General features: G+C 62.5%; 11 protein-coding genes across 11 annotated transcripts; 5 read left to right on the forward strand and 6 right to left on the reverse strand.

Annotated features, from left to right (window-relative positions):
- Positions 1–301: 301 nt before the first annotated feature.
- Positions 302–1266, forward strand: RHTO_04481 (30S ribosomal protein s10; the record flags this gene model as incomplete). The annotated part of the gene is made up of 2 exons (XM_016418147.1): positions 302–429; positions 507–1266. 2 exons carry the CDS (start codon positions 302–304, stop codon positions 1264–1266), a joined length of 888 nt encoding a protein of 295 aa, XP_016270408.1.
- A 226-nt stretch (positions 1267–1492) lies between these two features.
- RHTO_04482 (Histone deacetylation protein Rxt3) lies at positions 1493–4745 on the forward strand (the record flags this gene model as incomplete). Its single annotated transcript, XM_016418148.1, has 5 exons — positions 1493–1586; positions 1660–1701; positions 1779–2048; positions 2129–4341; positions 4401–4745. 5 exons carry the CDS (start codon positions 1493–1495, stop codon positions 4743–4745), a joined length of 2964 nt encoding a protein of 987 aa, XP_016270409.1.
- A 1169-nt stretch (positions 4746–5914) lies between these two features.
- RHTO_04483 (zinc finger, C2H2-type protein, transcription factor) lies at positions 5915–7154 on the forward strand (the record flags this gene model as incomplete). The annotated part of the gene is made up of 3 exons (XM_016418149.1): positions 5915–6954; positions 7018–7071; positions 7127–7154. 3 exons carry the CDS (start codon positions 5915–5917, stop codon positions 7152–7154), a joined length of 1122 nt encoding a protein of 373 aa, XP_016270410.1.
- Positions 7155–7421: 267 nt separating this feature from the next.
- On the reverse strand, positions 7422–8291 carry RHTO_04484 (ESCRT-II complex component; the record flags this gene model as incomplete). The annotated part of the gene is made up of 4 exons (XM_016418150.1): positions 7422–7546; positions 7620–7698; positions 7783–7940; positions 8006–8291. The coding sequence occupies 4 exons, from the start codon at positions 8289–8291 to the stop codon at positions 7422–7424; spliced, it is 648 nt and encodes a 215-aa protein (XP_016270411.1).
- Positions 8292–8522: 231 nt separating this feature from the next.
- RHTO_04485 (serine/threonine protein kinase Haspin) lies at positions 8523–11118 on the forward strand (the record flags this gene model as incomplete). Its single annotated transcript, XM_016418151.1, has 5 exons — positions 8523–9730; positions 9792–9892; positions 9952–10109; positions 10186–10551; positions 10618–11118. 5 exons carry the CDS (start codon positions 8523–8525, stop codon positions 11116–11118), a joined length of 2334 nt encoding a protein of 777 aa, XP_016270412.1.
- Positions 11119–11237: 119 nt separating this feature from the next.
- RHTO_04486 (methyltransferase like 5) lies at positions 11238–12379 on the reverse strand (the record flags this gene model as incomplete). Its single annotated transcript, XM_016418152.1, has 8 exons — positions 11238–11277; positions 11336–11385; positions 11450–11557; positions 11652–11712; positions 11768–11962; positions 12025–12190; positions 12246–12269; positions 12355–12379. 8 exons carry the CDS (start codon positions 12377–12379, stop codon positions 11238–11240), a joined length of 669 nt encoding a protein of 222 aa, XP_016270413.1.
- Positions 12380–12792: 413 nt separating this feature from the next.
- On the reverse strand, positions 12793–16718 carry RHTO_04487 (MAK protein kinase; the record flags this gene model as incomplete). Its single annotated transcript, XM_016418153.1, has 3 exons — positions 12793–15297; positions 15356–16039; positions 16098–16718. 3 exons carry the CDS (start codon positions 16716–16718, stop codon positions 12793–12795), a joined length of 3810 nt encoding a protein of 1269 aa, XP_016270414.1.
- A 937-nt stretch (positions 16719–17655) lies between these two features.
- Positions 17656–19131, reverse strand: RHTO_04488 (uncharacterized protein; the record flags this gene model as incomplete). Its single annotated transcript, XM_016418154.1, has 6 exons — positions 17656–17741; positions 17807–17861; positions 17924–18181; positions 18234–18344; positions 18402–18875; positions 18937–19131. 6 exons carry the CDS (start codon positions 19129–19131, stop codon positions 17656–17658), a joined length of 1179 nt encoding a protein of 392 aa, XP_016270415.1.
- A 191-nt stretch (positions 19132–19322) lies between these two features.
- On the reverse strand, positions 19323–20348 carry RHTO_04489 (protein of YEATS family; the record flags this gene model as incomplete). Its single annotated transcript, XM_016418155.1, has 4 exons — positions 19323–19381; positions 19439–19945; positions 20001–20059; positions 20143–20348. 4 exons carry the CDS (start codon positions 20346–20348, stop codon positions 19323–19325), a joined length of 831 nt encoding a protein of 276 aa, XP_016270416.1.
- A 507-nt stretch (positions 20349–20855) lies between these two features.
- On the forward strand, positions 20856–22477 carry RHTO_04490 (protein of Ras GTPase family; the record flags this gene model as incomplete). Its single annotated transcript, XM_016418156.1, has 7 exons — positions 20856–20943; positions 21074–21221; positions 21299–21403; positions 21458–21631; positions 21711–21930; positions 22014–22136; positions 22196–22477. 7 exons carry the CDS (start codon positions 20856–20858, stop codon positions 22475–22477), a joined length of 1140 nt encoding a protein of 379 aa, XP_016270417.1.
- A 52-nt stretch (positions 22478–22529) lies between these two features.
- Positions 22530–24216, reverse strand: RHTO_04491 (NADPH-adrenodoxin reductase Arh1; the record flags this gene model as incomplete). The annotated part of the gene is made up of 2 exons (XM_016418157.1): positions 22530–23879; positions 23953–24216. The coding sequence occupies 2 exons, from the start codon at positions 24214–24216 to the stop codon at positions 22530–22532; spliced, it is 1614 nt and encodes a 537-aa protein (XP_016270418.1).
- Between the last annotated feature and the right edge of the window lie 212 nt (positions 24217–24428).

The raw sequence follows: 24428 nt of genomic DNA on the forward strand, positions 1-24428 counted from the left end.
GGTGCGGGAGGTCGATAGGACCTTTTGAGGCTGTTTTGAGCGTCTCGCACGGCCTGACTGGGCGGTATGTGCGAGAGAGGGCGGTTGTAACGGGATGGAAGGGAAGAGGACCTGCGAGCGAGCGAACAAGCGTATGAGCGGGTGCGCGGCTCGACAGGCTCGCCAGAAAGTCGTCAATACGCACTGTAACTGTCCTAGAGCGATCCCTGGCTGTCCCTCGTGTGGTGTGGTGGTGAGAGGACCGGGTCGAGCAGGTCTGCTCATCGCTCTTCGCTCGCCAGACGCTCACGGGCACGACAGGATGCTTGCACGGGCACGAACAGCACTCTCGCACTCGTACAGGGGACTGCGTGCCGTTTCCACGCAGGCAGACGCTGCCGCCGCCGCTCCCCCTCCTCCTCCGCCTCCTCCTGCTTCGACCCCGTCTACGTGAGTCCACAGGCCTCCCGAGCGGTTGTACGTGCGTCGAAAAGTGTCACTGACGACGGATGTCACACGCGAGACAGCTCCTCCGCTTCTGCCGCCTCTCCGTCTCGCGCACCACAACCCTCGACCTCGTCCACTCCCTCCCCTTCGTCACCCGCGGTCGCCTACACCGAGTGGGATCCCAATTCGACAGACCCGACGCCCGTCTGGGAGCACCACGTCCCGCTGAAACCGACGCACGGCGTGCACGTCGGGACCCTGCACCTGCGCTCCTACACCCAGTCGCGCGACGACCTCACCTTCTTCACCAACTTTGCCCTGCGCGCCGCACGCGCACTCGGCCTCCCTACCTCGGGCGCGACGTACCTCCCCACGCGGGTGTGGCTGCGCACGGTGGTGCGGAGTCCGTTCGCGCACAAGAAGAGCCAGCAGAACTTTTGGCGCCGGACGCACAAGCGCGCGATCAAGGTCTACGACGGCGACGAGCGGATCGTCCAGGCTTGGTTTGCGTACCTCTCTTCGCAGGCCATGCCCGGTGTCGGCATGAAGGCGCAGTACTGGACGTACAGGCCCGTCGGGTGGGGCAAGAACCTCGTCTCCGAGACCGAGATGCGCGAGTACAAGCTCGGTCGCGACGTCGCCAAGGCCAAGGTCACGGCTGCGCAGGGAGCGGGCATGGTCAAGGCGCTCGCGGACAAGCTCGCGCAGGAGTTGCAGGGCGACGTCGAGCGCGCCGAGGCCGAGGGCCAGCTCGACTCGGCCCAGCGGAAGAAGAAGGTCCTCGAGGAGGTCCCCAGCGAGATCAAGGGCAAGGCGGACGGTGGCAACGCGGCAGCATAGACGAGTGAGCGGGCGACAGCGTACTCTCTCTCTGCAACCTCTCGCAACCTCGTTCCAGCGCGATCGGATGCGGCTGTCCTGTTCCTTGAATGCTAGCCTGTCACGCCGCGTGCTCTGCCTGGCTGCTCGTTGTTGTCGAGATAATCAACCTTGTCCCGGCCCGCTCGCTCTCACGCTCGTCGACTTTAAGCTTTCCCTTCGGCCGCACGCCGAGGCTGCTGACACGATGGACGGGGCACAGCAGGGTGCGCAGCAGCAACAGCCCACGCAGCAACCAGCTCCACCGGCGCAGCCAGCCCATCCAGCGCCCGCTTCAAACGGTGCGCTCACTCGACAGCTCGTTCTCAGCGACGACGAGCTCGGCTGGGCTGACACTTGCTCTGGTGCATGCAGCAGATGCGCACAAGCAGCAGCACGTCCAACAAATCCGCTCGTGTGCGTGGTTGTCCACCCTCACCTCGTCCTCCTCGTTCGCTCTGCATACACTCACACTCGCTCACACACGCACGCAGTCTTGCCATCCGCGTCGCTCGCAGCAGCAGAGAAGTCGCTCTTTCCCAACTCGATGCCCGTCCGCCAGCTTCCCGGCATCCACTCGTTCGCTCCCTCGCCCGCCAACTCGAGCCCGGCTGGAGGAGCTGCCTCGCCCGCTGGACCTGCAAGCGCAGGCAAGGCGGGGTCGCCTGTGGGTAGTGCTGGAGGAGCTGGCACACCGCTGGGACTGAGCGCGGGACAGGCTAGAGGAGCGGGCGGCGAGCAGAAGCGGTTTGGCGCTGGGAGCGGTGAGTGTTGGCTTCTTTCGCCCCGTCCTCGCTCCGTGCTGTCCGGGAGATCAGGCTGACGAGATACGTACGCCGTGCAGTCTCGCCGTACGGTGCCATGCCGTCCCGTTCGCCCAACCTCGCGCCCGCCAGCTCCGCCGCGCCAAACACCCACACGACGCCAACTCCGCCCATCATCCCCGGTCCAGCAAGCGGTCTCTCTCCTCCTCTCGCCGCATCCTCCTCCGGTCCCGCCCAGCGTCCCTTGCCGAGCCTCACCTCGCCTCTCCCGCCAGCAGCAACAGCGACGCCGGGGTCGGCCACTTCCCCTCCGCCCCCACACCAACCCGGCCCGCCTACGTCGTCTGCTGGCCAGACGGCAGGACGAACAACGGGAAATCCCATGTCTGTGTCGTCGATGCTGTCCGGCCCGCCGCGCGACAGGCCCCTCTCGGCTTACTCGCCTCTGACGAGTGCGGGAGGAGCGTCAGCAGGGGGTCGAGCTGGGTCGCCTCCTCAGCCGCCAGTCTTGCCGCCTACTTCGACGGCGAGCGACGGGCTGCAGAAGAGCCCGCAGATGCAGCGGCAGCAGGGCGCACCGCCGGCGACTCAGCCCGGAACGACTCTGCCAGCCTACGTCGCTTCGTCCGTTTCGAACCCCGCACCTCCGACAAAAGCAGCAGTCGAGCCAATTTCTACTTCAGCACTAGGCGCAGCTCGCTCGTCGTACCCGCCTCTCCCCTCCGCCTTCGCGCGCGAAAACCCCTATTCTCCTTCGACGACTTCTGGCGCGACGTCCGGTACCGCCACGCCTGCGAACGCAAAAGCCCACGTAGCAGGCCCGAACGTACAGATCCCGCAGCAGCACCAGCGCGATGCGGCGGCTGTCGAGGTCAAGAAGAGCCTGTTTCCGGCGCTCGGGCTGGGTGGAGCGGGGATGTATGGACGACCGGCTGTTCCTGGTGCTGGGGCGGGCGGACGGACGACGGGCGCAGCGGCGAGTGGAGCGGGACAAGGAGTGACGGGATCGTCGGTCGGTGGACAACCGTATCCGTGGCAGGCGCAAGCGGCGCAGCAGGCTCAACAGGTCCTCGCGGCTCAACAACAGCAGCAGGCGCAACAGGCTGGAGGGAGAAAGACGGCGAGTGGCAGACCTGGCGCGACGACTTCGGTTAGTGCGCCGGCTGCGCCGACTGTTGGAGCTGGGCGAGGAGGAACGGCTGCGGCCGGCATCAAGGGCGTGGCGGCGGGCAAGGCGCCTCAGCCGCATCAGCATCAGCAACAGCAGCAGCAGCAGCGCTACCCTCCTCCGCATGCTCTCGACCCTTACGGCGGCGCTCGAAACGTCCAACAGCCGCCCTCGTCCGCCGCTCCGACTGCTCCGCACGCTCCGCCCGCCGCACCCGGAATTAACGGCCATGCGACGAAGCGCCGACGAAGCGACGCCTCGGAACAACAGCAAGCGACTGCCCCTCCCGCGCGCCGGCAGAAGAGCGTCACGCCTCCTCCGCTGGCGCCGCCTCTCTTCACACACATCGAGGCGCGGAAAGCGATGATCCATCCGCCTGTTGTCGAGGTCCTGAATGGAGCGGTGGACGAGTGGGCGAAGAGTGCGGTGAACGAGATGGACGGGGAGAGGAGGTTCCTTGGACGTGTTGCGTACGATGCGCTCGTCTCGCCGGCGAAGTTGCTCGATGGTGGTGTTCTTGCACAAGGGGTGGGAGGCTACGTCGAGGTTGTCGTGCCGACTACCTGGATTCTCGGTCCGCATCGACTTTCCGCGCCTTCGACCGTCGACCCGCCCATTCAGTCGTCTTGCTCCGTCCCGCCTATCGACCTCCACTCCGTCGTCTTCGACGTCGGTCCTCCCTCGGCCTACAATGGCGAACCCCTCCCCTTCACGCTCTCCACCACCCCGCTCATCCTCCCCTCCCACCTCGCCGACCTCCCCTCGATCCGCAAGCGCGAAGTCTGGGGCACAGATGTTTACACCGACGACTCGGACGTGCTCGCGATGCTGCTGCATTCGGGCTGGGTGAGGGTGACGAGGCGCGAGCGGCGCGTCAAAGCTGGAGAGAAGGGCGCAGGGGCGGATGCGATTCGACGCGCGAGGATCCCAGGCGAAGAAAGGATCGTCCTTCCCCCGACGGATGGGGAGGAGAAGGACATCCCGAAAGCGTTGTGTGTCAAGTTGGGTGTGGTGCCGGCGCTAGTAAGGTACGAGGGGATCGAGAGACAGGGGATTCGAAGCAGGAGTTGGGGGAATGGGCATGATGGCGTGAGCCTGCGGATTGAGGAGGTCAAGCTGCTTGATGTGCGTTCCCTCTCCCACCTTGTCGGTGAGCTCGTCGCTGATTCGATCTGGTTCTGCAGGACGTCCCGCCCGAACCCGTCCTTCGCACTCGGAAAACTCGCGCCGCCCTGTGCGCCCACCAATGTGCCGAACTCTACCATGACGACGTCCCGCACCACGACTACAACCACGCGCCCGCCATCCCACCCGCAAAGCGATACCGCTTCCCTGCCGACCCTCCCGCACTCGTCAACGGGGATGGCCCAGCAGCCGACCGAGGCGACTTGCTCGTCAGCGACACGTTCGTCATCGATGCGCTGTCGGGCCGAGGGACCTTTGTTGGCCTGAACAAGGAGGATGAGCGAGTAACGGGGTTTGAGCGGGTGCAGGACGAGGGGAGGATGGAGGTTGAGGCTGCTGCTTGAGGGGGTGCGGTAGTTGCGCTGCGCAAGGCGGTTGCTATTCACTTATTCGCGCTGCAGATTGCGAGTTCTGGAGAGTCTGGAGACTCGTGCGGAGAGAAGTTCACCTCGTGGGAAGTCGCTCTCCTCTCTTCCTCCTGCCACCCGCTGCCGTCGCTTTGCAAGGCCGGCGAACGTATTGGCTTGTTCTGGTTGCGCTCAACGAAGATAGAAAGCTGCGTCTTGAGCCGTCGCATCGCCGACCTTACCCGCCAGACCCAGCATCTATTCAGGAGCGACACTCGGTCCTCGTCGCTCATGTTGGGCTCCAAGGCGCTCGTCTAGCAGTGGCACAAGCCTTGAGCTTATTCGTTTGAGAGCTGCGCCATCGCAGGGCCGGCGTGGCCTTGTTTGGCGGGCGGATCGGACTCCGCTGCGACGGGGAGGAGGTTGTCCCAACGCCTCGGCGTGCAGGGTTGTATGTGCGTAAGCTGGTGAGGGGAGTCCTCTGAAGAGTATCGACGATGTCAAGGTGCGTCCCAATCCCAAGGCTTTACAACCCGCCTTCGTCCACCCGGAATCGTTCTCTTCCCTCTAAGCACACGCAGCGCTGACTTGACCTTCCGCGATCTGCAGGCAATTGCACGACGAGCTATGGAATGTTGCTATCGCTTGAACGCGCTCCTCCCCGCTGAATGATGACCTCTGCCTCGTCCTCGTCGGTCGCTCCCGATGCGGTCTCGCCTCGTACCGCCGCTGCAGGACGATCCTGCTCGCGTTCTGACGCTTTTTCACACCGCGCTAACGCTGTCAGACACGACGGACGGCCGGAGGTGGCTGCGCAATCAGCGAGTCTCCTGTCATTCCTTGCCGACGCCGCTTCCGAGTCGCACGAAGAAGCATCGCCGGCAGGAGATGATACGACACGATCAGTACGGGATCTAGCGACGATAGAGCGATCAGACTCGCCGGCAAACTCGCTCGCGCCAGGCCACCTGTTCTCTTCGCCTTTTCTCGACACCGCCTCGACGCCCTCTCCTCCTTTGTCCGATCGATAGGGACTGAACTCTGATCGACGCTTAGCTCGCGTGCGAAGAACGGCTCCTCCTCTCCGAATTCGAAGAAACGGCGGCACGGACTCTCGCTCAAGCTTTCGAGTCCGTCCTCTCGTGAGTTAAGTAACTCCACGGCGCATGAACGGCGCCTTGCAACCTGCGCATTTGCGTTACTGCAACGGGCTTGACAGCGTCCTGAGGCGTCGCGCCGACTCACTCACCTCGACCGACCAGACGACCAGTCACGCAATGGTTTTCTCGACGCCGCCCGCGACTGACACCAGCAGGGCAGCACGAGCTGGTACGCCACGACCGCGACTACCGAGTATACGCCCGCTCATGGACGAAGTCGACGAGGTTCAATCTTCAACGCCTTCGACGAGGCCAGCAGCGACTCCAGCCCTTCGACATGCAACCTCGTTGAGCCTGTTCCCGCCGTCAGGACTGCCGAATCGACCACTTCTCCCGCTGCCAGAACCGAGCCCCGCCAGACAACCTTTGACAACGACGAGTCCGTTCGACTCGCCAGCCTCACTCGGCGCCTTTTCCTCCCTTACGCTTCCCTCAGCCCGACAACGTCCTCCGCTCGCCTTCACAGGGTATCTTATACCTGCGCCACCTCCCAGCGTAGCAGGAGGAGTAGCAATCCAGCCTCGGAGCGTGTCGAGCGGCGCAGGTCACTTCCATTCGACCGCTGAACAACCTCACAACCTCTTCCCCGCGCCTCCCCCCTTCCTGTACCCTCAAATAGACCATCGACAGGCCTATCCCTCGCCTGCCCATCCGCCCATCGCCTCGACCAGCACCCTCGCCTCGACCGCTCGTCCCTCATTGGGAACGGCGACTCCGCTTCGGCCTCGTCTGCCTCGAGCGTCGAGCTCAAGCTCTCTATCCGCCTACCGCACCGTCTCGCAACCCTCGACGAGCACGCCGCAACCTCAGCCTCCCCGACCTCCTCCTCTCGTCTCGAACTCCCGCCTCTCACCGCTCACGATCCCATCCGATTCCTCTCCCTCCTCCTCAACAACGACCTCCCCCGTCTCACTCGCCGGCTCGACCTCGACTTTACCCACCACAGGCGGCGTCCTGCCGAAGAAATATGTATGCGAGGTCTGCGCAACGGCGTTTGCGAGACGGAATGATCTGGTCAGGCATTTTCGGGGCCATACGGGCGAGACGTGCGTTCTTTCTTGCTCTCTTCATTGGCTGTGCGAGCGAGTGCCGATGTGGAGGGGATACAGGCCGTTCGAGTGCAGGAAGTGCGGCGCCAAATTCAAGCGGAGCGACGCGAGAAAGTGCGTCTTTACTCTTCCTCCTTCGCACTACCCGCGCTAACCTTCGCTCGAACAGGCGGCACGAAGCGAAGGGGACTTGCTGAAGAGCAAGCGGGCGGGCGGGATAAAAAGGCGATATCATCGACAGACACTCTTTTGGGCACATTCTTGCTTTCTTGTTGTACAGACTATGCGCAACGCGGGCGTTGTACAGCTCTTTCCGGCTCTGGCTCTACTAGCTTCGCGAGTGCGGCTGAAACGAGAGGAGAGCACCGCTGGCTGGAGGTCGCACGTCCATGTAGCGACTCGAATAACCGGTTACAACAACATCGACCAGTCTACATCCTCTTCCCGCTGCCAGCACCGCATCCCTAGACGAACTTGACACCCTCTCCGCCTTCTTCCGCGCCCGTACCCTTGAGCACCTGCGCCTTGCCTTGCTTGATGAGGATGTCAAGGGTTTTTCGTAGGATGGGGATGGGGAGGCGGTAGAACTCTGCGAGATACCCGCACACATTTCACAATCAGTGTGTCGCTCGAAGTGAGAGAGAGGTCGGAGCAGAACACACCGGTGGTATGGACGAGGTCGCCTCCTTCCGTCAGCTCGTAGAATGTGATAATCGTGTTCGTCTGGCCCGTCTCCTTGACCTGTGCGACGTAGACAGGTGAGCACATCAGCTATGCTGCTTTCCAGTAAGTAAAGCAGAGCTGAAAGCGAGGAGCGCGACGCACCCATTCATAGATAACCTGCGCCCACTCCTCCGGCCTCTTCCAATATATCCATGCGCCCGTCGCAGGCTTGTTCTTTGTAGGTTTCGGGTCGTATTCAGCGGAACCGGCAGAGACGAGGGATTCGATGATCAGTCGAAGGAAGGGGAGGGGGACTTGGCCTAACAAGGGGCGAAGGCGGTCAGCGAGGAGTCGGAATACGGCGTCAAGAGCCTGACGGACGCACGCTTGATCGCCGCGTTCCGGAATGGCTCCTTCTCGCACGTCTCGTGGCTCAAGTCGATCCTCCAAGTCCGGGTGAAGCGACACCACGTCAAGACGAGCTGCGTCCAGAGAGCGAGCTGGTGTGCGTAGGTCTGAGGGTTCGGCTGCTGTGTGAAAAACGGCTGGAACGACCAGATCGAGGGGAAGAGGAAGGAGGAAGACGGGGACGAGGTAGGGCGCAGCGCGAGAGACGAGGGAGGGGCGGGAGTGGCTGGTTGTGCTGGTCCGGGCTGTGTGGCTGTCTGCATAGCTATTGGGCCTTGTTCTGACGCTCCTGCCGTGACAGCGGGTGAGCGGGAGGAACTTGACCTCGTCGACTTCATCGGTTCGCAACTCGGACGACGACGACTCGCTCACATCGCTCTTCCTGGCTTTGCGAGACGTTGAACGCTCTGAAGACTCGCTTAGACGGCTGCTATCCTCACCGCAGCCAGCACCAGAGCCTCAATCTTCCCCTCCACCTCCCTCCTTCACCCAACATGCCTTTGGGCGGGTCGACTCAGCAGTTCCGCTCGTACGGCAAACGCAAGACCAACGTCATCAACAAACGACAAGTGCTCGGCGGATGGGCCACGAGCCCGGCTGGAGGAGCGGCAGGAAGAGCGAAGGACGAGTCGAGCGAGAGTAGCTGTTCGAGTAGCGACAGCGAAGGAGAGGCGCCGGTTATTTCGAGGCCAGCGCTGAAGAAGACGGTACCAGTTGCACGGGCAAGGAAGGCGTCTGTCGAGGTGGTTATCGAACCGCCGTCACTCTCTCGACGACCATCCGCCCGACCTTCGCAAGCTCCCTCCCGCCAGACAACAGTCTCCGTCGACAAGGAGAACTCGTCCGCATCGTCACTCGGCTCTCTTGTCCGCCCTCCGCCGTTGAAGAAGCCGGTCGAAAAGGTAGCGCCGAAGCAGCCTCCGGTCCAGCGCGTCCCGCTCAGCCTGAAGGGACGGCAGCCAGCCAAGGCGTCCATTCCGCATGCTATCGCCGTCGAGCCGAAAACGATCGAGGACCCGGCTGCAGGGTCGGCGGAGGAGTCGGAGAACGTCGTCGGTCCCGTCAAGCGAGTCGGCAAGACGGCGAGACGGAAGCTGGTCATTGCGGACGACAGCGAAGAGTCGCCAGCGTTACCGACCTCTCCGGTCCTTAACAAGTGTCCAACATCTCGGTCGACGTCTTCGGTCGCTATTGCTCAACCGACGGGTGACGCGGGTCCTTCGACTGCCGCTCGCTCGACTGTCCCGCCTGCCGACCTCGAACCTCTCGCGCCCAAGACTCGTCGACGATCAGTGCACCCCTCCGCGCTTCCTCCTCGCCGCCTTCCCTCACCCTCGACGCACCCTACCCCAGCCGCCATAACCCCGCTCTTCCCTCACCTCCTCCACCCAACAATCTTCTCCTTCACATCTTTCATCTCTTCCCCTCCCTCTCCGCCGTTCTGCTCCGCGCCATTCCCACTATGGCGCAAGATCGGCGAGGCGTCTTATTCGGAGGTGTTCGTCACGGACGCAGGAGGAGGAGAGGATCTGGTGGTCAAGGTCATCCCCGTCGCTCCGGCGGATTCGACAGCAAGGGTTCCGTCGAAGGAAGGAGAGGAGCTGCCGTACATGAGCGACTGGGAAGCTGTGATGCGCGAGATCGAGGTCAGTCGGGCGCTAGGAGGAGAAGATGGCCTGGAAGGCTTCGTCAAGTTCAAGGGGTGCGTAGCTTTCCGTCTACTTCGCGAACGCTGACACTGATGAGCGCTGTCTCGTGGGCAGAGCGTTCCTCGTGCAAGGATCGTACCCGCAAGAACTCCTCGCCTCATGGGACGAATACAAAGCGTTGCAGTACCCGCCTACCGACGAGCAGATCCGGCCGCGTCAGTGACTCACTCCTTCCCTCTCTCCGACTTCCGCTGACTCAGTCGAAGACCCGCAGACGTCCTCCCCTCGTCTCAGCTCTACGCCCTCATCCTCCTCTCGCACGCCGGATCCGATCTCGAGACGTACAAGCTCAAGACGTGGAGAGACGCAGCGAGTGTGCTGGTGCAGGTGACGCAGACGTTGGCGGTCGCGGAGGAGAAGAAGGGGTTTGAGGTGCGCTTCAGACCTAGTTTCGCTGGCTTCGCTCCTCAAGCGTGGTCATCGTTGACGCCGCCTGTCGGGTTGCCAGCACCGTGACCTGCACTGGGGCAACATCCTCGTGCGATCCGTCTCGTCCTCTTCCGCAGACATCCCTCGCCGGCTCGCCTCCTTGCGCCTTTCCGACCCTCCCTCCTCGTCCGGCACCGACTCCACCGCTCCACTCCCCACCCTGCCTTTCCTTCCGTCTCTTCCCTCAATTTGTGCCACCCTGATCGACTTCACCCTCTCCCGCTGTGCCCTCTCCACCAACCGAATCGCCGCCGACCTTTTCTCAGACGAATGTATCTTCCAGGGCGAGGGAGATTTGCAGTTTGAGGTGTATCGCTGGATGAGGGAAGTGGTTGAGCGCGAGGGAGGGGAGTGGGAAGGTCGGCATGCGAGAACGAATGTGTTGGTGCGTTGCGAGCCTCCGTCATCCGCAGACTCAGGAGTGGAAGGAACTGACAGTACGCGTGCGCAGTGGCTGTACTACCTCGTCCACAAGCTTCTGCACGACAAGAAGCTTCGACCGCCCACCGACCTTGCCACCAAACCCTCCTCCTCCTCATACACCTTCCCCTCTTCTCCCGCTCGAGCAGCACCTTCCCCCCGCAAGCCCGCCCGCCGCACCTCCTCCTTCGCCTCCTCCTCATCCCTTCCTCTCTCGCCCATCGCGCCAAGTCGGAAGGTTCGGACAATGCCGGCTTCTTACCTCCCAGGCGGACGGAACCACTCGCTCTACCTGAAAGAGCAGGAAGAAGAGCGGAGAGCCTGGGAGTGGCTGAAGGGCGTCGAGGAAGAGTTGGAGAAGTGTCTTGAGCGATGGGGACTGCGAAGCGGGAAGGAGGGGAGGAAGGGGAGTGCGAAGAAGGCAGGTCCGAAGTCGAGGAAGGTCCGGGTCGAGGCGCTGGAGGGAGGGTTTGCGAGTGCGGGAGAGGTGTGGAGATGGATGCTCGGGCGGGGTGGGGACGTGAAGCGGTAGATGCGGCGGAGCGTAGATACCCAGCGTCTTGCGATACCCGATGAGCCCTTCATTGTTAGACGGGCGCCCTCGAGAACAGTGCGATGCGTATAGATACAACAGGACAGATACTGCCCGGGCTACTTCTGTATCCGCTCGAACCGCCACATGTCGACCTCGCTGCGTGGAAATGGGGGAGTCAGCGGAGTCGCGCGGGGCGGGGAGAGATTCGGCGCACATGTCGACGCTCTTCTGCTTGTGGAACGCCATCGTCTTCGGCAGGTCGTACTGTTGATGCGGAGACTTTGTGAGCTGGATAGGCCGCTCAGCGAAAGGAAAGAGGTGAACTCACCCGCATCTCCGCAATGACCGTCCCCTCGAAACCGAACACCTTAGCTTTCCGCTGGATGAACTCGCGTGTGCTCGTCTTGTTGAGCGAGTAGACCGCGTGCTCGGCGAGCTGTGAGCAGCACGACTTCGTCAGGGTGGTTCGTCTCGCAGCCGGTCCACCCCAGGGACAGGCCTGGCTGGCAGATACGACGGCACTGACGCACCTGACATGCCGTCTCCAGGAACACCATGTCAATCCCCTTCTTCCAAGAACCGAAAGGCGGGCTGGTTGAAGTAAGCTGTTAGCGAGAAACGCCTCTCAAGCGACGGACGCACTCACTTCATGACGACCGTATCAAACTTCTTCCCCAGGGCCTTAGGGTCAAAGACGGGCACGTCCTCGCTCGTCGGCTTCGAGCCAGCTGGTGCGATTTCCGCGTGGATGAACTCGACGTGCTCCTCCATCTCGACGCTGGCGATGTTCTCTCGCGCAACCACTAATGCATCAGGGTCGATGTCGACCGCTGTGACGGAACTGCAGGTAGCAAGGTCGGCAAACAGCTCAAGGACCAGAGGAAAGAGGAGGACGGAACGCACCCTGCACCCATCATCACGCTCGCGATGCTCAAAATCGCACATCCGCAGCCCAGATCCAGTACATCCTTCTCGTCGATGTCGTCGAACGAGGTCGCAGCCGTGTAGATCATGCGCGAGGCGAGGTGAGCGGAAGTAACATATTGCTCGAACTCGCGCTTCGGCGTCTCTGTGGAGTTGTCAATGAGCTGGGACGCGACATGAAAGCCGTTGAGAGCACCCACCGAAGCCTTTCAGCGGCTGCAGCTCTGTACGGGCAAGCAGACCGGCGAGAACACAGCGAGACGAGGTCAGCGTAGCGCGGCGCGGGAACGCCGGTAGAGCGGCACGTACCTGCCTCGAGCTCCTTAAGTTTCATAGCGAGCGATCAGAGTCAGTCAAAAGCCGCCAGGAGCGTGTTGAAGCGAGCAGTGAAGGTGCAAAGTCGAAGAGATGAAGGCGAGGCGGTGCTGGGCCGTCAGGGGAGCTGGACAAGGCGTGCAAGAGCCTGACAGTCTCCCAGAGACGAGAGAGAGCATACGATGCCGTTGCAATGACAGATGAATGCGAGGGAAGAGGCGGAATACGCGAGACGGGGAGGTGCGAGTGCGTGGGTGAGGAGGGGATCCAACATGGCTGACGGCATACAGACTTCACTAAGGGGTTCACAGACGAAGGAGATGACGACAGTGCGAGGAGGGCGTCGAGTGCGGCGGAAAGAGTCGAACGGAAGGGAGAAGGAGCGTCGGACGGCGGTTTCTTGGACGTGCTGAGGTGTCCAGTCCGCTAATGCTATCCCGGCGCGACGTGGTGAGGAACAGGCGGTCCCTGCGGCTGTGGCGGAGGCGAAGGATCCGACGTCGAGTAAGGGAAGGTCGTCGACATCGGGCTGAGCATCCCTCCTTGTCCCGCGGAGCCGTCATTTAGAGCAGGCGACGACGGCTCCGCGTCCATTGACGGCAAGTACGGGAGCTGGTAGACCCCTCCGTTTGGCGAGACGCCGTTTGCCTCGCCTCCTGTTCCTCCGTTCTGCGCCGCCGATCCGAACGACGAGAAGTACGACGGCATCGTAGCGGGCGTCGAGCGGAAGCTCGAGATACTTGCCCCGCCTGACGTCGCTTGGCGCTGCAGAATCGGATGCTGAGTCTGCGGCGGCGCGTCGAAAGACTGGATGGGAGGGAGGGTCGGACCGGGTGATCGTGGTGCATGCTGGGAATGCGAAGGAGGGACCATGTAAGGACTGTAGCGCGTGTCGGAGGGCGACGCGAGGCGCGAGCGAGACTCGGAGCGGTGCTGCGAGAGGACATCCGTACTCCGAGCGGCAGTAGGCTGCCATGAAGGCAAGTCTGTCGCGGAGGACATGCCGTGCCCCTGCATCGCAGCGATGAAGTTGGCGTCGAGAGACGAGTGACCGGTCGAGGGCGCCGTGTAGTGCCCGTACGACGGGAAGCGATGCATCGCGCCGCTGCCGACTCCGCCTGGTCTCGCCATAGCCGATCCTGACGGTCCAGGAAGCGACGAAATGCTCGACACGCGTGCGAGCGGGTCGCCAACCTCGAGCAAGTCGCGCTGATGCCGCCGTTCGGGGTCGGATGCCGAAGTCGCCTTGGACGAGATGGAGAACGTCCTGCCTCGACTGGCGTACGGGAACGGCCACTGCGCCGAATGACCCGTCTCGTTCGACGAGATCGAGTGCACGTCGTCGTCGTCGTTCCGTTTCCGCGCCTTGCGCATTGACGCAAAGGACGCCGCAAAACCCGACGCACCCGCTCCTCCCGCTCCTGCTCCTGCTCCGGCCTGTCCCGTCGCGTACGGGTCGAGCCCTGGACCCGAGACGGCGAGCTTGCTCGTATGCTCGATGATCTGCGGCATCCGCTGCTGGACCATCCAGTCGCTCGGCAACGCCCTCCCCTTCCCCTTGTCGACAAACGACGCTCCAGAGCTGATGGACGCAGCAGAGGACGCCAGCGTCCCCTGTCCCGGTCCGTTCTTCCCCTGCGCGAAATTGTGCAACGGGTCCGCCGCCTCCTTCAACTGCGTCTTCTTCTTCAACACCGCCCGAGCACGATCGCGCGCCGCTTGTTCCTTGGCGATACGAGCGGCCTTCTCTTGCTCGCGCGCTACCCGCTCCGCTTCCTTCTTCGCCTTCTTCGGATCGATCGGGCCGGCGTTCGCTGGAGGTGCGGCGGGAGGAGGAACGCCTGAAGCGGTCCCGTGCGACGCGCTCGACATCGACGCGTTGGACATCGACGCGTTCGAAGGCGAGCGCTTGAGCGGGTTGAGCGAGGTCGTCCCGAATTGGATCGGACCGGTATGGCGCGGCGGCTGAGAGGGGTAACTGGGCTGAGAGTAGATCGAGCTGGTAGGCGAAGAAGGACGGTACGAGTTGACGCCGAGCCCGTTGAGGTTCGACCCGTCGACACGGCTTGGCTGAGGCGAGTGACTGGCGAAGGCGGATGAGGCGGAAGGGTCTGCCCCGCCGCCCGAGTATCCGATCGGGAACGACATGATACTCGACGCGCGGGTGGGCGCCATACCTTCGAAGATGGACCCGTCGTAAAACGTCGACGGCGCAATCGAAGGCGCGATGGACCCTCTGCGCGCCAGTCCAGCCGGCACAACAGGCCTCAACCCGCCCTGCCCTGCTCCGTTCGCGCCATACGTGCCCTCCTGTCCGCTCCATACCGACCCAGCAATCGCAGGCGAAGGCACCGACAAGACCGACTGCTGGTCCGTCGGCAAGCCCGCAGGACTCGTCGCGCCTCCTTGCGCGACTTGTATCGGGTAATTGGACAACCCGCCGCCTGACGAGGCGCCTGAGCTGATGGAGAAGTTGCGGTGAGAGCGGTGAGAGGCGGAGAAGTGGTCGGGCGAGGGAAGGGCCTGGGCGTTCGGATCTGATGGGTAGGGGAGCTTGAAGGAGGGTGCGGAGCCGTGGGAGTAGGTGTGAGAGGGTGGGAGGTCGCGCGGAGAAGCGAGTGACGAGCCGGCTTTGGTCGAGAGACCGGTCGTCGAGACGGAGAGGGAGGACGACGCGCCATGCGTCGAGCTGTACGAGGTTGTGGAGCCGTGTGAGGGAGCGGGAGTCGGGAGTTGTTGAACGGCGACGGGAACGGGAGGAGGAGCAGGTTGAGGCGCGAAACGGTAGGCGACGTCGCGGAAGTAGGCGTGGTCGAGGCATTGTTGGGCCGTTAGTCGCGCCTTCGGCTCGTACCGCAGCAAGTCGGCAATGCAGTCGATGAGCTGGATAGGCACGGTGTTCGGGTCGAACAGCGACGCAAGGTTCCGTGGCGGGACCTGCCGAGTAATCCTTGTCAGCCGGCAAGACTTGTGAGCGAGAGTCACGGGAACGCACCTTGGGGAACGCGAACCCCACGTCCTTGGCCATCTTGACTCCCCTCGTCCACCCTCCTCCTCCTCGTATCCGCCCGCGCTCGTCCACCCCATACTCACTGCTCGGATCTCCGAGCACCTCGCAAATCTTGTACACCTGGTCAACCTCGCTATCGCCGGGAAAGATCGGTTTGAGCGTGAGGACCTCGACGAGGATCGTTCCGAGGGCCCACATGTCGACCGGCACCGAGTAGTCCCTCGAGCGCAGGAGGACCTCCGGCGCGCGGTACCACCTCGTCGAGACGTATTCCGTGTAAGGCGGTTTCGACGCGATTTCGCGCGCGAGACCGAAGTCGGCGAGCTTGACGACTACTATGACGTCCTTTTCGGGCGGTGCGCCGGGGAGGGCGAAGAGTGAGGAGCAGGGGTAGTCGGCGAGTCCGGTGGTCGTGATGAGGAGGTTCTCGGGCTTGAGGTCGCGGTGGAAGTACCCGTGCGCGTGGATGTGTTGGAGTCCGCAGAGGATTTGGTAAAAGATCGAGGCGATCAGACCCGAGGCGAGCGGCCGCCCTTTGCGCGACTTTGTGAGCTGGTAGAGGTTGCCCTCCATGCATTCGAAGACAAAGTAGAGCTCGCGCGTCGAGGGGAGGAGGAAGGCGTCGTAGAGAGGGATTATGTTCGGATGCATCGGTATTTGTCGCAGGGACTGCGTGCGGGAGAATGTGAGCGAGCGCAACCCCGAATCCGGTCGCCGCACAACGCACCTTGAGTTCCTTGAGCTTCAAGCACTCGCTCCACCCACCCTCGAACGCCTTCTTCATCCGCTTGATCGCCACCAGCTGTTTCCCCTTGTACTCGGGCCTGCTGGACGGACCAGGCGGCTGAGTCCCCGGCGGCAAGTTGAGCGGGGAATGCCAGTCCGCCAACCAGACGGTCCCGAACGACCCGTCTCCGACTTCTTTCAGGACCGTCCAGTGTCGAGGAGCGAGGGGAGGGGGGAATTCGCGCGTGTAGGGTTGCGAGGTGGAGAGGTAGGTGGGTGGATGGGAGGAGGAGGAGGAGGGCTCGGCCCGTGGTGGACTCGTCGACACGTGCATGGCGGGGACGGTCACGCCCGAAGCGACGTGGGCCGCCGTGGTCGGGACGAAGGGGGGAGGTGCCGCCGCCGCGGAAGGCGAAGAGGGCGACGACGCGAGATCCGCCCCTGCTCTTGCCGCTGCGCCCGCCTGACCGTTCGCCTTTGCACTACTCACGCCGTGCACTGCGACTCTGCCGAGAAAGCCACCGAGCGACGCGGGCGTGTTGGTAGGAGGAGAGCCGATCAAGTCGCGGTGGTGGTGGTGGAGGAGCGCGTTTGATAGAGGGTGGGCGAGCGCTGGCGACATGCGCTGGGGCGTGTCAGCCTGCTCGTTGTCCCGCTCAGCCCGTCAGTCTCCCCTGAAGCGAGCAACGCGGGTCAATCGGAAGTGGATGGGCGCTAGCGAACGAGTGCGCCTCGCTCTGTGTCGGCGGGTGGTGCGGGCAGAGTGAAGGTGTGCTCACGGTGTCTAGAGTGTCCTGTGCCAGTCTGTGTGTGCGCAGAGAGCTCGTCGGGCGGGTGATGGATTCGCTGTGCGGGGGGAGGTCGGGGCGAAGGGGACGGCGCGCGCTTGTCGGGCTGACGGTGTGTGAGAGTGTGCAGTCGCGAGTAACTGTATCAGGCCAGCCAGTAGTCCAGCGTAACCAGCCACGAGCGGTGAACGAGGTCGACGGGCGACTCACGCTAAGGTTGGAATAGCAACCGACGACAACTCTACGGGGCGCGGTACTGCGACGTCTGTAATGCCAATCCCGTACTGTACAGTACTGCTCATGACAGTCAACGTGTGCACCGCCGAAGAGAGCGCCTTCGAAGGCGACCCTTTAGCCGCGACCCGACCCCTGCCTTCATTCCGTCTCCGAACTTCTGTTTGACCTTGAAGCGCTCACTGGCGCGCTGCGAGTAAAGGCGCAGGGATTAGTTATCGACGAGTCTGGCGCTGCAGTAACGTGCTCGATGCGGGTCAGAATCCGTCCCGTTCTCCGAGGTCGACCTTCCCAAGAGCAGGTCCTTGGCCGTCCGTCCCTCCGTCTCGTACCACAGCCCCAGAGAACCGTACAGCCTTCTACATCCAGCGCATGCATCCAGGTAACCCGCTCATCCCCGCATCCAGCCACGAGCCAACAAGTTCCATCGGAGAACCTTCTTCTTCTCGAGCGCGCCGATCCAAGTGTCTCAAACCGCGCTTCTCCTGGATCCTCAACCGTAGATGCCGCGGGAAGAGAAGACGTACAGTACGAGGCTCAGGAGCGAGAAGCTGTTGCGGAGGGCAGCGCTGAGGAGGCGGAGGACGAGGGGTGTTGCGAGGAGGATTGCGAGAGGGATTCGTCTGCGCCGTTTGGGCGCTCGTCAGCGTGCGGAAGGATGAGCTTGTGGAGGAGGGCATGGACGCACAGACTGTTACGCCGACGATCAACCCAACGACGCTCACGACGAGTCCTGTGCGAACCTGCGCAGACCGGTCAACCCCATCAGCTCCTCCTGTCCTCGAACAAAGTGAGCGCGACTTACCGCCCAATCCCTCCACTTTCTTCTCACCCTCGCGACCCACCCTTCCTTCACTCCTTCCGCCTCTTCATCCTCCACCGCAAGCATTCCACCTTTCGGACCGCGCGAACTCGCACTACTCGCCATCCTATTCAACGGCTGACTCTCCACGTCCTCGTCAAACTTCGCGTATACGTCGGCTGACGAAGAAGACGGGTCTGCGAAGGGATCGACGAGCGTGAGGGAAGTGGCAGTTGAGTGCTGCGAGGGGTGGCGGGAGAGCTGCGATCCTTTCTCGTCAGTGGGGCTTGGAGAGAGGAGAGGAGCGACGAACTGGATCGGCGGTGGAAGACTGGGCTGCTTGTGAGTCGAGCGCGTCGTCGAGGAGGTGCGCGAGTTCGGTGGCCGGGTTCTCTGCTGCGACGCGGCCAGCGTAACTCCAGACCTGCCGGTGTTGGTCCCATCAGCCAAGTCCTCGACAAGTGTTCGTCAGCACACGCACGTCCAACTCCCCAACCCTCCTCTGCGCACCCACAAACGCCGTCCTCACAGCCATCTCGACTCCCTCCTCCCCCAACGCCGGATTCTCCATCCTAACCCTCTCCTCCACCCTCCTCCTCCCACTCTCCCTCGCATCCACCTCCTCCCACGCTGCTTTCCTCACGCGCTCGATGAGCGCGGAAGACTCGAGGTGGCAGACTTCGAGCGATTCGGTCAGTTGGGCGGATTCGGAGGGGAGGAGCGCGAGGGTGCCTAGTTGGGCGAGGGCAGTGAGGCGGGAGAGGCGCAGGGAGGTCGTGTGTGTTGCGCTGAGGAGGGTTAGGAGGGAGGAACCGAGGGTGGTCGTCTGGGAGGCTAGGTCGACAAGGTCTGAAGAGGGACAGGACAGCCCGAGCGAGATGGTTCGGTCGCGAAGGGTGAGGACGGCGGTGAAGTCGCTTGAGAGCGTCGAGATAAGGTCGGACAAGTCGGAGAGCTGCGAAGAGCGACCACGAGGTCAGTTGGGCGTTCGCGAGCGAGTGAGAGAGGGAACGCACCTCGCGAGTCAAGTCATCGACGCTGACTTCCTTCACGCCTCCTTCGCCCGTTCCAGCGTCAGTAGCGCGAACAGTTCCTTCGGAGGAAGCGGTCGAGGCAGCAGAGGGAGGACGAGCGAGAGCAGCAGCAGTGGACGGGTCTGTGGGCGGGGCTTGCGGTGGGGCGGGAAGTACGAGCGAGGGAGCGGTTGACATGCTGAGTCGGTGTGGGAAGGCAAGAGAGACGAGGAGGCGAGAGGAGCGAGGATGGACGAGTCCGTGGACAATCCGGACGCTCCGGCCGCGTCCCCTCTTCCTCCCTGTTCAGCCGCGAGAGAAGACGTGAGAGCGCGAAAGAGCGCAAAGGACAACAAGAGCGCGATCGCATTGCTCGATACTGCGTGAAGCTAAGCGGCGGCAGCAGCAGCCTGCTCCCGCTGAATCTCGTCGACCTCCTTCTTCATGCCTGTGCAGAGATGCGGACGTGTCAGCGCAGAACAGTACTCGAGCTTCGCAAACTTACCCTGCAACTCGACCTCGTACTCGACGAGCTGTTTCCGCAACTCCTCGATCTGCTCGAGCGTCTTCTCCCTCGCCTTGTCGAGCCTCCTCCCTTCTTCCGCCTCCATCCCCTGTGAGAACTCTCCGATGTTGCCTCCCGCACTCAGCGGGTGCGTCAACAGCTTCGGGTGCCGGTTCGTCCGCGGCAGGGGAGTGGGCTTGTGTTCGAGCAGGGTCGCGTAGAACGCCTCTGTCGGTTCGGTAAAGACGACCTCTTCGTACTGCCACGAATGGACGGGGCTGAGTACGGGCGGAGGAGGCGGAGGCTGGCCTTCTTCCGACAGGACGGGTTCGCCGGTCGAGGTGGGTTGGGAATAGAGGATTGGGTCGACGGGCCAGGGGTGCAGCTTGAGGTGGTGGTTGAAGGTGAGGGGCTTTTCGTTCGATTCGGGCGCGAAGAAGACTTTGATGATGATGTCGAACTCGCCCCAGCCCGTCTCGGTGACTTCGAACGGCGGTTGCTCGATGGCTGCGGGAGGCGGCGAGGTCAGCGGCGGCCCACCACCAAAGGCTGATTCCCCAACATCTTAGCGGATTCTTGTACGTTTCGTACAGCTTGAAGGTGACCTTCTTGATCATGTAGCTGCGAGATCACGCAAGAGAACGGGAACAGAAGAGAGTCAGGTTATCCAACCTAGTCTTCGCATCTGGTCGCAGGCTGCCCACCTCAAGTCATCCGCTCCACCAATCTGCTGATTCGGATGCTGATTCGGGTACGGTTGCGAGGCCGCGCTTCGTACTCCGACCGTCCAGCGATGCGTGTGATCCGTCCCGATGCGCTCTTCCTCCGTCAAGAGGACTGTCGAGTTGCCGTAGATGATTGGCCGGAAAACCGTGACGCCTCGGACGCGTTTCTGGGCGGACATGGACATCGTGGCTTGGGTGAAAGAGGTGTGAAGAGGGAGCAGAGGATGAGGGAATGGGCGAAGAGCGGTGAGGGCGTGGTCTGCAGGAGAAGCCGCGTGGTCAGCGTCTCTAAAGGCCTCTATAAAAGCATACAGACGTACCGCGTAGGATTCTGTGCGGTTACAAGCCGTTGTTGTGCGGGTCAAGGTCGCGAGTTGAGGGCAAGAAAGGCGGCGACAACGAGAGCACGGCAGGTGGTGCGAGTTCGTGCGTGTCTTCCTGGGCGTCCCAAAGAGCGGCAAGCCTGGTGTACGCCTCGGACAAGCGAGTGAGCGGTGTGGACGAGGTTGACCTTCGTCCTCGAAAGCGATGAGAATGTTGGTCCCTCTCCACCTCGCCTCTCACTCGCTGAAGAGTCGCTGACCAGCTCAAAGCGCTCGAGCAGACTCGCTCAAGCTACCATCCGAAACCCAGCTCGCCCCATTCGCTCGTCTCGCCGCCCTCACCCGCTTACCGAAGCTCTGTCCGAGACGATGGCTTCCACCGCAGATAAGGGCAAAGGGAAGGAGAGCCCGCGTGCGACGGCGATGATTGTCATTGGAATGGCCGGGTCGGGCAAGAGTGAGTTCAGGCGTGCCATTACAGCGTCGCATCAGATGGAGGCGATTTGGACATTCCTCGAACCTCTCTCTGCCTCTCTCTGCCTGGTGTAGCGGATGCGGACGCTGACTCTGTGTCTTGATCGTCACAGCCACCTTCATGCAGCGGGTCAACTCGTATCTGCACTCGAAGAACCAGCCCCCCTACGTCCTCAACCTCGACCCGGCCGTCATGCACCTCCCCTTTGACGCCAACATCGACATCCGAGACACTGTCGACTACGCCGAGGTCATGAAGCAGTGAGTCGGCGATGTCGTCCTGGCTGACCACACGCCACGAGTTGAGGGGGCCTCTTCTGACGCGCTGCCTCTCGCAGGTACAACCTCGGCCCGAACGGCGGAATCATGACGGCTCTCAATCTCTTCACGACCAAGTTCGACCAGGTTCTTGGCCACATTGAGAACCGGGCGCAGTCGGTCGAGTGAGTTCAGCTTGTGGCGCCCTTCGAAACCCTCCTGCTGACCTGTCCTCCCAGCTACGTTCTTCTCGACACGCCTGGACAGATCGAGATCTTCACATGGTCAGCATCTGGCTCCATCATCACCGATGCGCTCGCCTCTGCCCTCCCGACCGTCGTCGTCTACATCATCGACACGCCTCGCACGACAGCTCCCGCAACCTTCATGAGCAACATGCTCTACGCCTGCTCGTGAGTCGCGTCTCTGTGTCTGTCCGCATCTTCCGCCTGGCAAGCTTGCTGACTGCCAAATCTTGGGCGCAACTCGCAGCATCCTTTACAAGACCCGCCTCCCCTTCCTCCTCGTCTTCAACAAGACCGACGTCCAGCCTCACGACTTTGCACTCGAGTGGATGCGCGACTTTGAGGCGTTCCAGGAGGCGCTGCTCGAGCGCCGCCAAACGCATGGAGAGGAAGACGGGCCGGCGTACATGGACAGTCTGATGAACTCGATGAGCCTGGTGCTGGACGAGTTCTACAAGCATCTCAGGGTGCGTCAATGATGCTCGCGGCGGCTACTCTGCGCAGCTCTTCGCGCGGTACGCTGATCCTTTTGACGAGTTCGATCGCACAGGCTGTCGGCGTTTCGGCGATGACGGGCAAAGGCATGGACGAGCTTTTCGATGCAGTACGGGAGGCTCGCGAGGAGTACGAGACGGACTACAAGCCAGAGCTGGAGAAGATCGTTGCCGAGCGGGTGCGTCTCTCACCTCCTACTCCTCCGCAGCTTCCACTCACTCCGCCCCGTACACGCAGGAACGCAAGAAGGAGGCACAGAAAGCCGACTCGATCTCGCGCATGATGCGGGACATGAAGGTCTCGTCAGACGGCAAGAGCGCGGCAGTGCCCAAATCCGAGCTGGACAAGTACCTTGACCCGAATGCAGAGGACGAGGCAGACGAGGAAGACGAGGACGAGGGCGAGGTGATTGACAAGAGTGCGCGGACGGATTACGTCGAGTTGCCGAGTCGGAGGAGGGGTACGGGTCCTGGTAGAGCGACGGAAGGCCCCGATGGTAGTCTGTGGCCTGCACCCTGAGCCTCGCAATTCGCATCAAGTTCTACTCTTCACGTTGCGGTCTAGTTGCGTACTACCCGACGACCTCGAGCATCTCCTCAACCGAGACCACCTTCTCCCTCAACTTTCCCTTCTCCCTCCCTCTCTCTCGCTCAATCCGATCAATCACCTCCCAGTCCTCCCACGACACGACCTTCTTCCCCCCGCTGTACTCGTCTATCCGAAACTCAGGCTTCTCCTCCACCTGACCCGCCTGCGCCAAGTCCGCCGCGACCAAGTCGGCTGTTGCGAACGCATCGAACATAGTCGTCGCAATGACGCCCGTTGGACCCCTAGCGAGCCATCCAGACGTGTAGAGTCCATCTATCCGCTTCCCCTGTTCATCTACGACTCGACCCTGGTCATTGCGAACGATCCCTCGTCTCTCGTCGAACGGAAGACCAGGCAAGCCGATCGAGCGGTACCCGACGGATTTGAAGAGGATGTCGGTTGATGCAATGCGGGATTCGGAGGTTGCGCGGGCGGAGAACTGGGAGGGGTCGGGTGAGGATGAGGAAGAGGAAGCGGAAGAGGGGGGCACGAGTTCGTTGAGGGTATAGCGAACGGCGCCGATGGACTGAGGAGAGGTGATCCCTTCGAGCGCCGAGGGTGCCGTCGCACCCTCCGTCGACGAAGGCAAGAGTTCGACGGGACTCTGCAGGAACTGCAGGCTCCAGCTCTTGCTCGCTTCCGCCAGCGGCGTCTTGCTCCCACCCGCCAGCAATCCCATCGCGCGCTTCTTCGCCCTCGCGCCTTCCATCTTCGGATACGCCTCGACATCTCGCACAGCGTCTGAGAGGATCTGCGAGTCGATGTCGAAGCCTACGCCGGGGAGGTTGAGCATCTCGCGCAGTTCCTTCGTCGTCGCGGCGAGTTGGAGCGGTCCTCGCCGGCCAACGATGTCAACGCGCTTGACTCGACTCCGCGCGAGTTCTGCAAGCACGTGGTCTGGCACGTCGTACTCTCGCAGCGCGTCGACGTCTTTCAGGAGGATGCGGGCAACATCGAGGGCGACGTTTCCTTGGCCGATGATCGTGGCGTGTTCGAGCTTGGAGAGGTCGATGAGGGGTGCGAGAAAAGAGGAATGGTAGGGGTGGCCGTTGTACCAGTTGACGAATGTCCTCGCCGAGAGGACGTTCTTCAGCGTGTCTTCGCCGGGAATGCCGAGTGGACGATCGAGGGAAGCTCCGTAGGTCAGGAGGACGGCGTCATAGTGTTGTCGCAGCTTCTCGAGGGGTATGGGCACGGCGAGAGAGGAAGGAGTCGTATTCGGGACAGAGAGAACGGTCGAATCGGAGGATGCCTGGGTGCCGCAGACCTGCACGTTGCCGAAGAAGCGGAACCGAGGGTCGCGGGCGGTCTCCTCGAACTTGTGTTCGCAGTTCTGCAGTAACGCACGGACGGATCAGCCGACTGTGGGCTGAGAAGGGCTTCATCGCTCGAGGAGAAAGGCGCACCTTGACTTCGGGATGATCAGGCGCGACACCAAAGCGCGCCAGGCCAAAAGGCGTCGGCAGCAGCTCAAACAGGTCTACTCGTGCGTTGTCCGCCACGCTCAGCCACCGCCCTGCCGCATAGAACCCTGCTGGTCCTCCTCCGACCACTCCGATCCTGAGTGGTCGTGCGGCGGCGGCAGCGGATGCCAGGCCTCGTGAGCGCGGTGGTCGCGTCCACCGGAGTCTCGTGGCAGGATCGAGCAGCCCACAGCGCGTTCTAAGCATTGCTCGTCGAGGCAGGGAGCGGTTCGAGCCGAAGAGGCGGTGTCGACCTCGACAGGAGGACTTCGACGGGCGACAACCATTTCGTTGGACTTGCTTGCAGTCTGCAGACTTCTATTATCTCCTCAGAGCGCTGCTTGAGCGCTGGCTTGCACCCTCGAGCGAGCTCGCGCCTGGAGGACCCGTCCGCGGATGTTCCGCCGGACCTTTGCTCG

This window comes from Rhodotorula toruloides, assembly GCF_000320785.1.
Source record: "Rhodotorula toruloides NP11 unplaced genomic scaffold Scaffold29, whole genome shotgun sequence".
NCBI classification, from domain to species: Eukaryota; Fungi; Basidiomycota; class Microbotryomycetes; order Sporidiobolales; family Sporidiobolaceae; genus Rhodotorula; species Rhodotorula toruloides.